The sequence below is a fragment of the Schistocerca nitens genome, chromosome 4 (assembly GCF_023898315.1).
Source record: "Schistocerca nitens isolate TAMUIC-IGC-003100 chromosome 4, iqSchNite1.1, whole genome shotgun sequence".
Lineage (NCBI taxonomy): Eukaryota > Metazoa > Arthropoda > Insecta > Orthoptera > Acrididae > Schistocerca > Schistocerca nitens.
Window position 1 is genome coordinate 578,617,907 of NC_064617.1, and position 13,632 is coordinate 578,631,538.

General features: G+C 44.7%; 1 protein-coding gene across 4 annotated transcripts in view; it reads left to right on the forward strand.

Moving 5' to 3' along the window:
- The window catches only part of LOC126251532 (organic cation transporter 1-like), a 186,366-nt gene that overhangs the window by 149,733 nt on the left and 23,001 nt on the right, over nt 1-13,632 (forward strand). For all 4 annotated transcript variants that reach the window (XM_049952033.1, XM_049952034.1, XM_049952035.1 and 1 more), the window contains one exon: nt 6,153-6,367. In XM_049952033.1, the coding sequence (XP_049807990.1) occupies nt 6,153-6,367 (215 nt within the window). The remainder of the gene's footprint in view (nt 1-6,152; nt 6,368-13,632) is intronic.

The window sequence follows — 13,632 nt, forward strand, 5'->3', positions numbered from 1 at the left end:
ACAAAGTATGACGTTATGGGGTGTTAGTGTCAAATTAGATGTACATCAAACCAGTCTCAGGACTGAAGACCACAACAACTCTTGTATGAAAATTATTGTCCTTGAGAATAGGTTTTGGTGATAACTCATATGTCTCATTACTTAGTTACATATTGCATAGATCATTTCAATGATTCTTATATCGAAATAATGTCGATCACGTCAGAATACGTGAAATGCGGACATGATTAGTGTTAAAATTAATAAACACATACTTTTTAGTCCCAATCATTTAGCTATAGATAAATTTTTTCTACAGACTAATAGTTTTTAAATACAAGTTCGTCCATGAAAGGAGGAGCTGCACAAGAGAAATGATTTTAGGATAGATATAAAACTTTCTCGTGTGCGGCATCAGTGGTTCCTTAAAAATCTTCCTGTTACTTTTTGTACAACATGGTAATTTGTCCTTTCTGCAGTATTCTACTACAGTATGTTATCTAGCTCGTCGTCGATGGAATTCATTGCTGTTTGCTTGAAAGATGTAACCAGGCGCGCGTGTGAAGCTCAGTCCTGCACCACTTTACAACATATCTCTTAGTAGAATGAACAGCCATGTTGCTGACATAATGGATGGTATTGCATAGTTTAGTGGATTATCTGATAATGAGCTTACATTAGAAACTATTCATCAAGTAAAAAAGAAGAATAATATTGCAACTTCGACGGTTCTCTGCAATTTATTGCGTAATTTCAATCACCAACTTTCTCTTCCGAATGCGTAAATATTTTGTTGATTCCCACCTACGTAGGGAGAAATTATCATCACAATAAAATAAGAGAAATCAGAGCTCTAACGGAAAGATTCAGGTGTTCCTTTTTCCCAAGCGCAATTCGAGAGTGGAATGGAAGAGAAGTAGTATGAAAATGGTTCGATGAACACCCTGCCAGGCACTTAAGTGTAAATTGCAGAGTATCCATGTAGATGTAGATGTAGATTTGGTAATAACGTGCAGCCTGTATGCCTCATAAATCTTCGATATTAAGCATGTTGACACAGCAATCTCTTCAGTTACCTTGGCTACAGAAGCATCCTATATAAAGTACCCACCATACCTACATCAATAATTTGCCCACGTTCGAATTCACTTAGCTCCCACTTAATGCACTCACGACTGCACAGGGCACTGTTCTGACTGCGTATACGTATAGCGGACGTTGCACAGCTGCCGTTCGTGGTCAAATGCAACAGCGCAACCATGTTCAAGCGTGCAATGCTGGGAGTTGAAAGTTGCCTAATCCGATGTTTTTGTGAGTGAGAGCTGATGCATATGCATATTGTTGTTCCTTTGTACATAATTGGGATTAGCCGAGCGGTCTAAGGCGCTGCAGTCATGGACTGTGCGGCTGGTCCCGGCGGTGGTTCGAGTCCTCCCTCGGGCATGGGTGTGTGTGTCTGTGTGTGTTTGTCCTTAGGATAATTTAGGTTAAGTAGTGTGTAAGCTTAGGGACTGATGACCTTAGCACTTAAGTCCCGTAAGATTTCACATAGCTTTGAACATTTTTTGTACATAATTGTTTACAAAACTTCTATGTTGATGTGGAGGATTGTTCATCCTCTTGAATTATGAAGGAGCAGGTTGCTGTGATAAAAATTCCCATTTTGTTGTTGGTTGTACTATGGTGGGCCACTGAAATTGTTACGTCCCTGATATTGTTTTTGGTAGTGATGACTATTTCAGTGTCTTCTGTCTTTGTTGTCATTGAGTGATTTGAAATATCCCCTAAACCTATTTTCATTGTAATTGTGTTGTTCCGATAAAAGTTTCTGTGTTTGTACATACATTCGGATTCTTGAATCTCAAGCGATTGTAAAATTTCACGGAACGCATTGATGTTTTCTTTCTGAGGCCCTGTCATCAGGGAAACACGTAAAGATCTTGGAAGTTGAGAAATACAACACTGGATTAAAGCTGATTGGCTTAACAGTCCTATTGAATGTTGGTTCAGTTATACTATGTATTCGAAAAACTTCGTTAAGGGTGCAAAATTTTGACTTTTCAAAATTTGGTAAGCTGATAAGTTTGTCCTTAATTCCACACTGTGTAGTCTCTGACCAGTATGCTGCATGAAATGCATTTTGAAATTACTCTAAAGGAAAGCATTGTTTTGATATGAGCTGCATCCGCATACTTGGTTCATGTTCCAAAAACCGCAAACGAATTCTAACTAGGGTGTCACTTTCCAAGCTGGTGGCAAAGAAAAGCTAAATTGTTGCATCCAGTTTAAAGGCTGTAAATTATTGATGCCATTGCAAAAAGAGCTTTAAACTTTCCAAATGATGAAAAATGTTTGTAGTCAAATCCGTCGCATCCTGTCAAGTCTTTAACATTCTGTCGGCTGAAATACGTATGTGAATGTTCGCATCCATTTTCAGTCTCTTTCACGTCTACGTCTACCAATCTGTTGATCTTGTACGAGATCATCTTCTTGGCTATAACAGCTGTCACTATAAAAACACGTTTCTTGTTCTCGTTTCAAATGCTTTAAAATAGCTGACTGCGTAACCCATTGATTTCTTGTTAGAACTGTTCGTTTACTGTCATCTGTTCTTCCTTAAAATGCTATGTAGCTTGAAACTCTTCGGTTTCTTCAAACTGTATTCATTGTGTGCCTGCTGAGTGATCGTCTGTATTTACTTCGTTTTCTTCAACTTTGTTTTATAGGTCATCGATGTGTGCTTTTAGTATTGTTCTTTTGCACCGTTGTCAATTTTATCTATTTCTGCTTCAAATTATGTATCTGTTCCGTATGCTTTTATGATTTGTGCTGTGATTTTGCGACCGCGTCACTCGGAACTACTTTGTTAATTTTTCAATAATTGAAGTTTTACCTTTTCATTACGTATGTGTAATTTCATTAAATTTTGTGTCAACCTCAGCCACTCTTTGAGAAAACTAACGTTGTAATTGTGTCTGCTAGATGTTTGTAGACTATTTCCAGACTAGGTTGGTGATATTCTGAAATACACTACTAGCCATTAAAATTGCTACACCAAGAAGAAATGCAGATGATAAACGGGCATTCATTGGACAAACATATTATACTAGAACTGACATGTGATTACATTTTTACGCTATTTGGGTGCATAGATCCTGAGAAATCAGTACCCAGAACAACCACCTCTGGCCGTAATAACGGCCTTGATACGCCTGGGCATTGACTCAAACAGAGCTTGGATGGCGTGTACAGGCACAGCTGCCCTTGCAGCTTCAACACGATACCACAGTTCATCAAGAGTAGTGACTGGCGTATTGTGACGAGCCAGTTGCTCAGCCACCATTGACCAGACGTTTTCAATTGGTGAGAGATTTGGAGAATGTACTGGCCAGGGCAGCAGTCGAACATTTTCTGTATCCAGAAACGCCCGTACAGGACCTGCAAAATCCGCTAGTGCATTATCCTGCTGAAATGTAGGGTTTCGCACGGATCGAATGGAGGGTAGAGCCACGGGACGAAACACATCTGAAATGTAACGTCCACTGTTCAAAGTGCCGTCAATGCGAACAAGGGATGACGGAGATGTGTAACCAATGGCACCTCATACCATCACGCCGGATGATACACCAGTATGACGATGACAAACACACGCTTCCAATGTGCGTTCACCTCGGTATTACGTGCTACAGACGTGAAATTTAATCAACAGGAAGAAGATGCTGTGATATGCAAATGATTAGCTTTTCAGAGCATTCACACAAGGTTGTCGCCGGTGGCGACACCTACAACGTGCTGACATGAGGAAAGTTTCCAACCGATTTCTCATACACAAACAGCAGTTGACCGGCGTTGCCTGGTGAAACGTTGTTGTGATTCCTCGTGTAAGGAGGAGAAATGCGTACCATCACGGTTCCGACTTTGATAAAGGTCGGATTGTAGCCAATCGCCATGGAGGTTTATCGTATCGCGACATTGCTGCTCGCGTTGGTTGAGATCCAACTCAACGACGAACCTGGGTGCACGAATAGCAAAACGTCATTTTTTTGGATGACTCCAGGTTCTGTTTACAGCATCATGATGGGCGCATCCGTGTTTGGCGACATCCCAGTGAACGCACATTGGAAGCGTGTATTCGTCATCGCCATACTGGCGTATTACCCGGCGGGATGGCATGGGGTGCCAATGGTTACACGTCTCGGTCACCTCTTGTTCTCATTGACGGCACTTTGAACAGTGGACGTTTCATTTCAGATGTGTTACAACCCGTGGCTCTACCCTTCATTCGATCCCTGCGAAACCCTACATTTCAGCAGTATAATGCACGACCGCATGTTGCAGGTCCTGTACGGGACTTTCTGGATACAGAAAATGTTCGACTGCTGCCCTTGCAGGCACATTCTCCAGATGTCTCACCAGCTGAAAACATCTGGTCAATGGTGGCCGAGCAACTGGCTCGTCACGATACGCCAGTCAGTACTCTCGATGAACTGTGGTATCGTGTTGAAGCTGCATGGGCAGCTGTACTTGTACACGCCATCCAAGCTCTGTTTGACTGAATGCCCTGGCGTGTCAAGGCCGTTATTACGGCGAGAGGTGGTTGTTCTGGGTGCTGATTTCTCAGGATCTATGCACCCAAATTGCGTGAAAATGTAATCACATGTCAGTTCTAGTATAATATATTTGTCCAATGAATACCCGTTTATCATCTGCATTTTTTCTCGGTGTAGGAATTTTAATGGCCAGTAGTATAAAAAACCGGTATCGGTGTTAACCGGTCGGTTTTTCCTATCCATACAGAGTAACTGGTGGTTCTATCTAACGCAGGGGCGGGCAAACGTTGCACGCGGCTCATGAGCGCACAGCGCTGCACTTGTGCTGCTCGCGTGCAGGCGTCGACCGGGGCTGCGGCGACAGCCGGCACGTTGCGGCAGTGTAGTGCCAGGCTAAGCTGCCGACGTTGATGCGAAGCGAGCACTATGTAGTGAACGTTGTATTTCAAGAAACGGAGAAGTGGAGATTTGCTATGTTTTAAAAAGTAATGGGAGAATCATTTTTTCTTCATGCAAAAACGTGAAAATTCGAAATGTTTAATATGTGGCAGTATTCTCGCTGGTCAACGGAAGTTTAGTATTGAAGGCCATTATAATAAATTTCGCAAGGACGAGTACAATTTATTGTCGGATTCTGAGCGGATGGGGAATTGACTGAGCTTAAGAAGACCGATCTGACGATACCAGATGAATCTGTCGTAGTTGGCCGGCCGGAGTGGCCGAGCGGTTCTAGGCACTACTGTCTGGAACCGCGCGACCGCTATGGTCGCAGGTTCGAATCCTGCCTCGGGCATGGATGTGTGTGATGTCCTTAGGTTAGTTAGGTTTAAGTAGTTCTAAGTTCGAGGGAACTGATGACCACAGCAGTTAAGTCCCATAGTGCTCAGAGCCATTTGAATTTGTCGTAGTTGCTATTGTCACGAGAGATCTGCGACTTTCTCTCGTCATGTCTCTCATGTAACTGATCTAACATTTTATGGAGCACTGTTTTCAAGTTTTCAGGACGACAACAATAATAGCCCAGCGGTATGTGCAAGTTATAAGACTGCGCTTAATATAGCGAGAACTGGAAAACCGGTTAACAGCAAACATCAGTGATGAAAATTTACGTAACTGTTTGTGTTTGTCTGTATGTAGAAATTTTGTTCCAGATATTAAACGTATTGTAAACTCCACCTGTGATAATTAAATAAAACGTATCGTAGGTAATAGGTACTCTTTCAAACCATGATTTCTTTCAAGCGCTCCTACTAACCTTATTGATTCACTCAATAAAGCAAGCTAGGAAACAAAACGCATTACAGAGGAAGGAGTGGACAGAAGGTATGGTGGGGATGGGAGATAAGCGGGTGGCCAGTTTGCCCCTTTTGTGCACGCGGAACACCTGTTAACTGCACGCGTGCAAGTGTACCGCACATGTGCAGGATTCCTGCCCGCCCCTGATAGAACGTCTACTGCATACGGCAAAATCCCTCAGCCACTTGTCAAATAATGAGAGAGTGTTAGACAACTTCCCCGTTACGTCTTCCACCCTGTTGAGTGCCCTCGCTCCGTACCTGCCAGCCAGGCAGTTGGCCTTGACAGACGCCCGTGTCGACGGCGCAACGCGACGCTTGCCCGCAGGTCGGTGTTCCTGCTGTCGACGTACGCGCTGGTGATGAGCGCGGGCGTGCTTAACGTCAGCCCCTTCGTGTCGCTGGCCGCGCAGGGCGCCGCGCAGCTGCCGGCGCTGTTCGTCGTCTACCCGTGCGCACAGCGCTTCGGCCGCCGCTGGTCTGCCGTCGCCTCCATGCTGCTCACCGCCTTCTCCAGCGTCCTCACGATGCTTCTCCTCACAGGTACGGCGCTTTGGAGCTGCCTCTGATTCTACGGAGGCTGGCTGTAGGCATCTGAAATGAAGAGCTCTGAAACGAATGATCAGTCTATGGGCACAGAGATGAATATCATTTTGACAATTACCAATTATTTAGGAATAAAGGAGATGTCCCACCTGAACCGTGAAAATTTACTTTCAAAATCTTTTCTTAAAGAATTTACTTCATTTACTAGCGATTCATTAAGAACATTAACACATTATGTGAGCGTGGAAGTAGTTGCCAAGGAGCAACTGATGCAAACAAATTAAATTTCAACCAATGGAAATTTTATTCATAAAAGGCTTTTCAAAACAGATTTCAAATTTATAAGCAGAAAAGCACCCTCGAAATATCAAGTCACAATTATTCAGAGGGAGAGTAAATTTTTTTTTTTTTTTTTTTTTTTTTTTTTTTACAGTAGGAGCCTTCGGGCTGAGAAGCTTCCGCTCCCTTTCAACACGGCCGTAGTCACGACCACTCACAACGACCTCTGAAAAACTACATTGGTGCAAATCTGCAACACACCAGATTACTTTAAACTAAAATTTTTAACAACTCACACAAACACATTAACTATGCACCCCGTAAAAGGGATGGAAATAGTACAAACACTCACACTAAGAACTTATTTTCCACAAAAAGTGCAAATTGTTTTTAAAAGGGCTCTTACGGTGGAAGAGTGGCAACTTTATAAAAATGACTATTTAAATAAAACCCATGAAATTCAGACTTACCTAAAGTGTACAACTTGCTCTACATTACACATATACCGCCTCGCAAGATGATAGGCAAGATAAAAACATATTTCAGGAATTCGGCCTTTACCTTAATTTTATAAATTCGTTAATACCGAATCCGACAAACGTGACACCCATGAAATTCAGACTTACCTAAAGTGTACAACTTGCTCTACATTACACATATACCGCCTCGCAAGATGATAGGCAAGATAAAAACATATTTCAGGAATTCGGCCTTTACCTTAATTTTATAAATTCGTTAATACCGAATCCGACAAACGTGACAGAGGCAGCTTTTAACGTACGGCAGACCGACAGACAGACAGACACTAACTGCCTAACAAAAACGAGCAAGCTGGGGACGAGAGACTGACCAAGAAAACAAGTAGAATTTAACAAGTAACTGAAACAACATATCACGGATCACTTAACTTCTAATAACTGCGATTTCTGGCGAAGACCTGGCGCAGCACTCCCAAAACGCTCTCCCGAACCGTCCGCTGCCAGCCGCTTCAACGGACGCAGGAAGGCGCGACGATCTCCCGTCTCACGGCGTCGCAGCTCGCACCGGCCAGACCGACGTCGTGGCTTGACTCCTGTTGCTCTCGTCGGCCGCGAAGCCACTCCCCTTGGTATACGGCGAGGCTCACTGGACTCACGTGGCGACCTCACATGCGCCGACGCTCAAGACGGACAAGTCATCCTGTGTCCCAGTGCGACCATCCGATCGATCCGACCGCCAATGAGCATTGCCCTGAACAACTCGAGCAGACTGGCGGCCTAACACATACTAGCACTCCGGACAACAGACACTGTCCCACACTCATCTGGCTGACCAACTAACCAGACTCGCCGAGACTGACAGACTGTCACTTCTCAGACTGACTGACCAACTGCCGAGCTTTTTTTTCCTTTATTGTAATTTTAATCACCTATACAGGCGGGCTGGCAGCAGCACATTACGCTGCTCTTCAGCCTTAAGTGGAACAAGAACATGACATAGAGGTGATACAGACAATACAAAAAACGGCGGGCAAAAAATGGAGATACAAAATTCAATAAACATGAAGCCGTTCACGTTGGAAGATAAAAACACTAACACTTGTGGACACGGCGCACAAAACACGGAGAACGGCGATGGCACATGTGAACAGTGGAGTCGTAACTGCACGAAACACAAAACGAAGCACACACACGAGATACTGATGTCGATGATCTCCGGCGCGCGAATGTTCACTATGCGTGTGCGAGTCCCGGGACCTGCCAAGAGAGGAGGAGGAGGAGGAAGGGGAGTGGGAGACCGAGAGGGGAGAGCAGAGATGCCACGGGCAGGGGAGAAAGGGGGAGGGAGGAAGGGGGAGGGGAAGCCCGGGGGAAGAGGGGTGGAGGGAGGGGACGTGGGAAAAGGAAAGAGAAGGGAAGGGAAGAGAAGGGAGGGAGGGTGCCTAAAGGAAAGGACACCGGAAGTGGGGGGTGGGGCAGGGTCAAAGTTGATAGGAGGGGTAGATGGAGGGGAGGAGGGCATCATCAGGGAGGGGGAGCTGGCGGAAGCCACCTTGGGAGAGGGTAAGGAGGGTGGAGAGATGGAGACCGGGTGGGATGTGCGAATACAGGCGCGGCAGCAGGCGGGGGTGGGAGAGGATCGGGGAGATGAGCAGGTGAGGAGGATCGAGTTTACGGGAGGTGTACAGGATCCGTATCCTTTCAAGGAAAAGGAGGAGGTGGGGGAAGGGGATGAGATTGTACAGGATCCGCGTGGGGGAGGGGAGACGGATGCGATAGGCGAGGCGGAGAGCATGACGTTCAAGGATTTGGAGGGATTTATAAAAGGTAGGGGGGGCGGAGATCCAAGCCGGATGGGCATAACAAAGGATAGGGCGGATGAGGGACTTATAGGTGTGGAGGATGGTGGAGGGGTCCAGACCCCACGTACGGCAAGAGAGGAGCGTGAGGAGACTGAGTCGGGAGTGTGCCTTGGCTTGGATTGTCCGGAGGTGGGGAGTCCAGGAGAGGCGACGGTCGAGGGTGACGCCAAGGTACTTAAGGGTGGGAGTGAGGGCGATAGGACGGCCATAGATGGTGAGATAGAAATCGAGGAGGCGGAAGGAAGGGGTGGTTTTGCCTACAATGATCGCCTGGGTTTTGGAGGGACCAACTGCCGAGCTCATAGCGGCCCTTAAATGCACGTGAACAGGCTACCTTTCCCCTTTCACATCAGAGGGAGACACCAAAGCTGCGATTGCCACAGCGGCGCCACCGCCAGCAACGGAGGGCGACTGCTTTACACTACGCGCGGCGGCGCGCTTTTCAAAACAGCAATTTTTACTACGGCTCACCACCGAAAGGTAGAAATGCTGCGCCGTCGATAGTTGTACAAACAAAAGGTGCTAAGCTTTGCTAACTTTCGGAATAAACTTCCTTCTTCAAGCTTGTGGGAGAAACATGCACACAAACACACACATACACACACACACATACAGACACACATACACACACACACACACACACACTCAGACGCACACGTCTGTCTCTGTCTACATTGTGCTCAGTTGACTGCCAGCTCTTTCCTGGCCCACAGTGAGTGTACTGGATTGACATGGCAGTGCAGGGTGGGGTGGGTTGAGGGGACTGTGAGAGGCCGGATGCATGGAGAGGGTTAAGAGGAAGCGTCTAGCGGCTAGTGGGAGAGTGTGGAGCCGTCTATGGGCTAACTAGGGGTGGAGGTAGAGAGGTTAGGTGACAGACGGCTGGGCACGCCATTTCTCTGACTAGGGCGTGAGGTAGCAGCACACAGCCATTATTCTGAAAATTTATTGATTTATTTATCGCATGGCATTATATGCGCAAGATTACAATACTACTACATGTCAATACTCAAACACAGCTCTCCAGCACGACATAATAGAAATGACAATAGCTGTACAGAATGAAGACAAATGCCGCACGTGGCAGTCGACATGCGATTCCTCATACCAGTTCAAGAGAAAAGAGTGTCTAGTAAAACATATTCCCGACAACAGGTTTAATACAAGTGCGATTTAAAAAACGAGACTCTGGCAACTCTGTAACTTCGTCACGTGTGGCCAATAACAAATAGCGTGAACTACGAATTCCGCCTGCGCTGTCCCATCAGCTCAGAGAGACAAGGCAATGCTGCGCGGAACGACATGTAGATCCTCCGATGTCCAAGTCGCGTTCGAACCCTACATTTCTTTTTTTTTTTCAATTAAAACATCAAATTGTATCCAATTTACGCCCCACAACTAGGTACATTGTGTATTTCTTTTTGTTACTGTTACCTTTATTTAACCATTAAGACATGACATAGACTTCTTCCAGAGGTAAACGGCCCACTTTGTTTCGTCCCTCACGCAAATAAAACCGTAAATAATAGTGGGTACAGCAACAGTGTCTGTACCTAATGAGATAGAGAAAACACAATAGGTAGGGTACACTATGCTACACTAGGTTGTACATTATGCTGCATACAATAGTTCCATTCTGTATGTTTGAGCCGGCCACTGTCGTCGAGCGGTTCTAGGCGCTTCAGTCCAGAACCGCACTGCTGTTATGGTCGCAAGTTCGAATCCTGCCTTGGGCATGGATGTGTGTTATGTACTTAGGTTTGTTAGGTTTAAGTAGTTCTAAGTCTAGGGGACTGATGGCCTGAGATGTTAGGTCCCATAGTGCTTAGAGCCATTTGAACCTTTTTTTTTTTTTTTCAAGAATCATGTCCTGTGTTTTTGGAGTACGTGTAGTCCTCGGAGGTCCTCTATCCATTACCTTTGGACATAGTTTACCAGTTTCCCAAAGGCGTTACTCCAGGCGACGGGAAACATTCTAATAGGGATTACGACTTTGAGGATGCCTTGCAGAGTATGCACGAGCAGCAGTAGCTGCAACTTGGTTATCGGATGCATCCAGCATCAAATGCACACTGGCCTCTTCATCGTTTGTGTATCGGGAAGCCGTCCTACATGAGCCACACAGGTTGACTTTCTGTCTCGCACTGCGCAGTTACTAGACATACAGGTATGCATGCAGATTAATGAATCACACAGTGTGTGATAGACTATTGTCATGAGACAAAATGATGTTCTGCTTACAAACAAAGAGGACTAGAGAACAGATTCAAAAATGAAAAGGAACCACAAGCCTCTGGTATGTGTAGGTTTGATGTCCCTGCAATCTGCTCAATGAGCTACGCCGTTAGGTGTGAAAGTGTAGTGTGATACACATCCCTCTGTACCTTCCGATGTGCTGCTCGATTTGGTGGTGTTGCTACCTCTTCATTTTCATATGCCCTGAAGCGCCAAAGAAATTAGTGTAGGCATACGTATTCAAATACAGAGGTATGTAAATAGGCAGAATACGGCATGCGTTCGGCAACGCCTATATAAGACAAGTGTCTGGGGGCAGTTCTCAGATCCGTTCCTGCTATTGAAATGGCAGTTTATCAAGATTTAAGTGAGTTTGAACTTGTTGTTATAGTCGGCGTACGAGCGATGGGACACAGCATCTCCGTGGTAGCGATGAAATGGGGATTTTCCCGTACGGCCATTTCACGAGAGTACCGTAAATATCAGGAATCCGATAAAACCTCAAATCTCCGACATCGCTGAGGCCGGAAAATGAGCCTGCAAGAACGGGCCAACGACGACTGAAGAGAAACGTTCAACGTGACAGAAGCGCAGCCCTTCTGCAGATTGCAATGTTGGGCCATCAACAAGTATCAGCGAGCGAACAATTCAACGAAACCTCATCGATATGGGCTCCCGAAGCCGAAGGCTCACTCTTCTACTATTGATGATTGCACGATGTAAACCTTTACACCTTGACTGGGTCCATTACCATTGACATTGGACTGTCGATGACTGGAAACATGTTGCCTGGTTGGACGAGTCTCGTTTGAGATGTGCACGGGCATGCAGACAACCTCATGAATCCGATCACAAAAATCGCTGGACAGTAATTATGACGTTCTCTTGAAATTATTGGAAGATCTGTTACAAGAAAAAAGTGAAGTCGTTGGGAACGCTAGTGGATATTTTTCAAACTTGCGTCAGTTCAGATTTCTTATTTTCCTGAAAATGTTAGCCGGCCGAAGTGGCCGAGCGGTTCTAGGCGCTACAGTCTGGAACCGCGCGACCGCTACTGTCGCAGGTTCGAATCCTGCCTCGGGCATGGATGTGTGTGATGTCATTAGGTTAGTTAAGTTTAAGTAGTTCTAAGTTCTAGGGGACTGATGAGCTCAGAGCCATTTGAACCATTTTTTGAAAATGTTAATTTCAGTTTCCGGCAGGACTGGGTAACTCCATTCTTCTTTTCACAAGAAGTGATTGTCATATCGAGAAATCAAAACACTGCTGGATATTTAATCTACAAGTTTAGCTTCACAAAGCGATACATTTTTTGAGTTGTGGAATGAAACCATAAGAAAAACGGAGGAACTTAACAGTGACGAAACAGTTTTGCCTAGAAAAAGGAAGATGCCAATACGCTACGACGAAGGTACTGGTCCTCATACGTGTCAAATGCCGGAGGAAATGTACAAACAAATATTTTTTTGGCATAATTGATATGTATGTGACTTCGCTAAGTCGTAGATTTGTCTCAAAGGTTCTGAACCTTATTTCACAACTTGAAGTTTTTACTGTCGGTCAAATTGGTGCTGATCGAATCCAGCAGTTCTATGAGGCAGGCTTTGACAAGGACAAGCTAACATTACGTAGATATATGTTTCTAGATGTGTGCAGAACGTAGAAAGGGGAAGCGGCCAACAAGTCAGACGTTACAAATATTTTAAGTAAGGAAAACACAGATCCTGTGAGTAAAATGCTCACAGAACTTGTGAAGTTTATTCGGATGATTTTAGCTATACCTGTTACTTCTTATACCTCTGAACTGTTGTTTTCAGCACTTGGGCGACTGAAAACGTTTTTTCGGTCAGCAAAGACACAAAAAAGTTGGAGTTACATGTTCATAAATAAATGACTAAAAATATTGGAATTACCAAAACTGCAAACAAATTCGTATGTGCAAATGACCTAAGAAGGAAAGTGCTTTATACTGAAAGTTAATATGTCATGATTATTATTTAACATATACAGTGAATTTGTTATTCTGTTTGCAAATAGATCTGTGCATGGTTCTTTCTCCAGTAAATTGAAACTATCTCATTTATGAGGCATTTTCATTTTAAATTGTATAAATGTGTTATTTTCTTTTATTAGCATGTTGATAATATCGTTGCATCTTGCAGTCACTGTGCTTGTGAGCTGTTTATAGTATACAGCACCTGATACAGATCTAACTGGCAGTTTGTTACTGAATTGAAAGTTAAAAAGGCCAGAATTTAATACAAAAAGACTCGATTAATGTCAGCATTACATATTTTGAAAATATTCATCACAGTAACTTATCTTTATAATCCAAACCCACCAGCGTGACAACCCTTGAGAGCCGGGCCTGTCACAGAGGCCTTTGTGTGTGTGCACACGTGGTCAG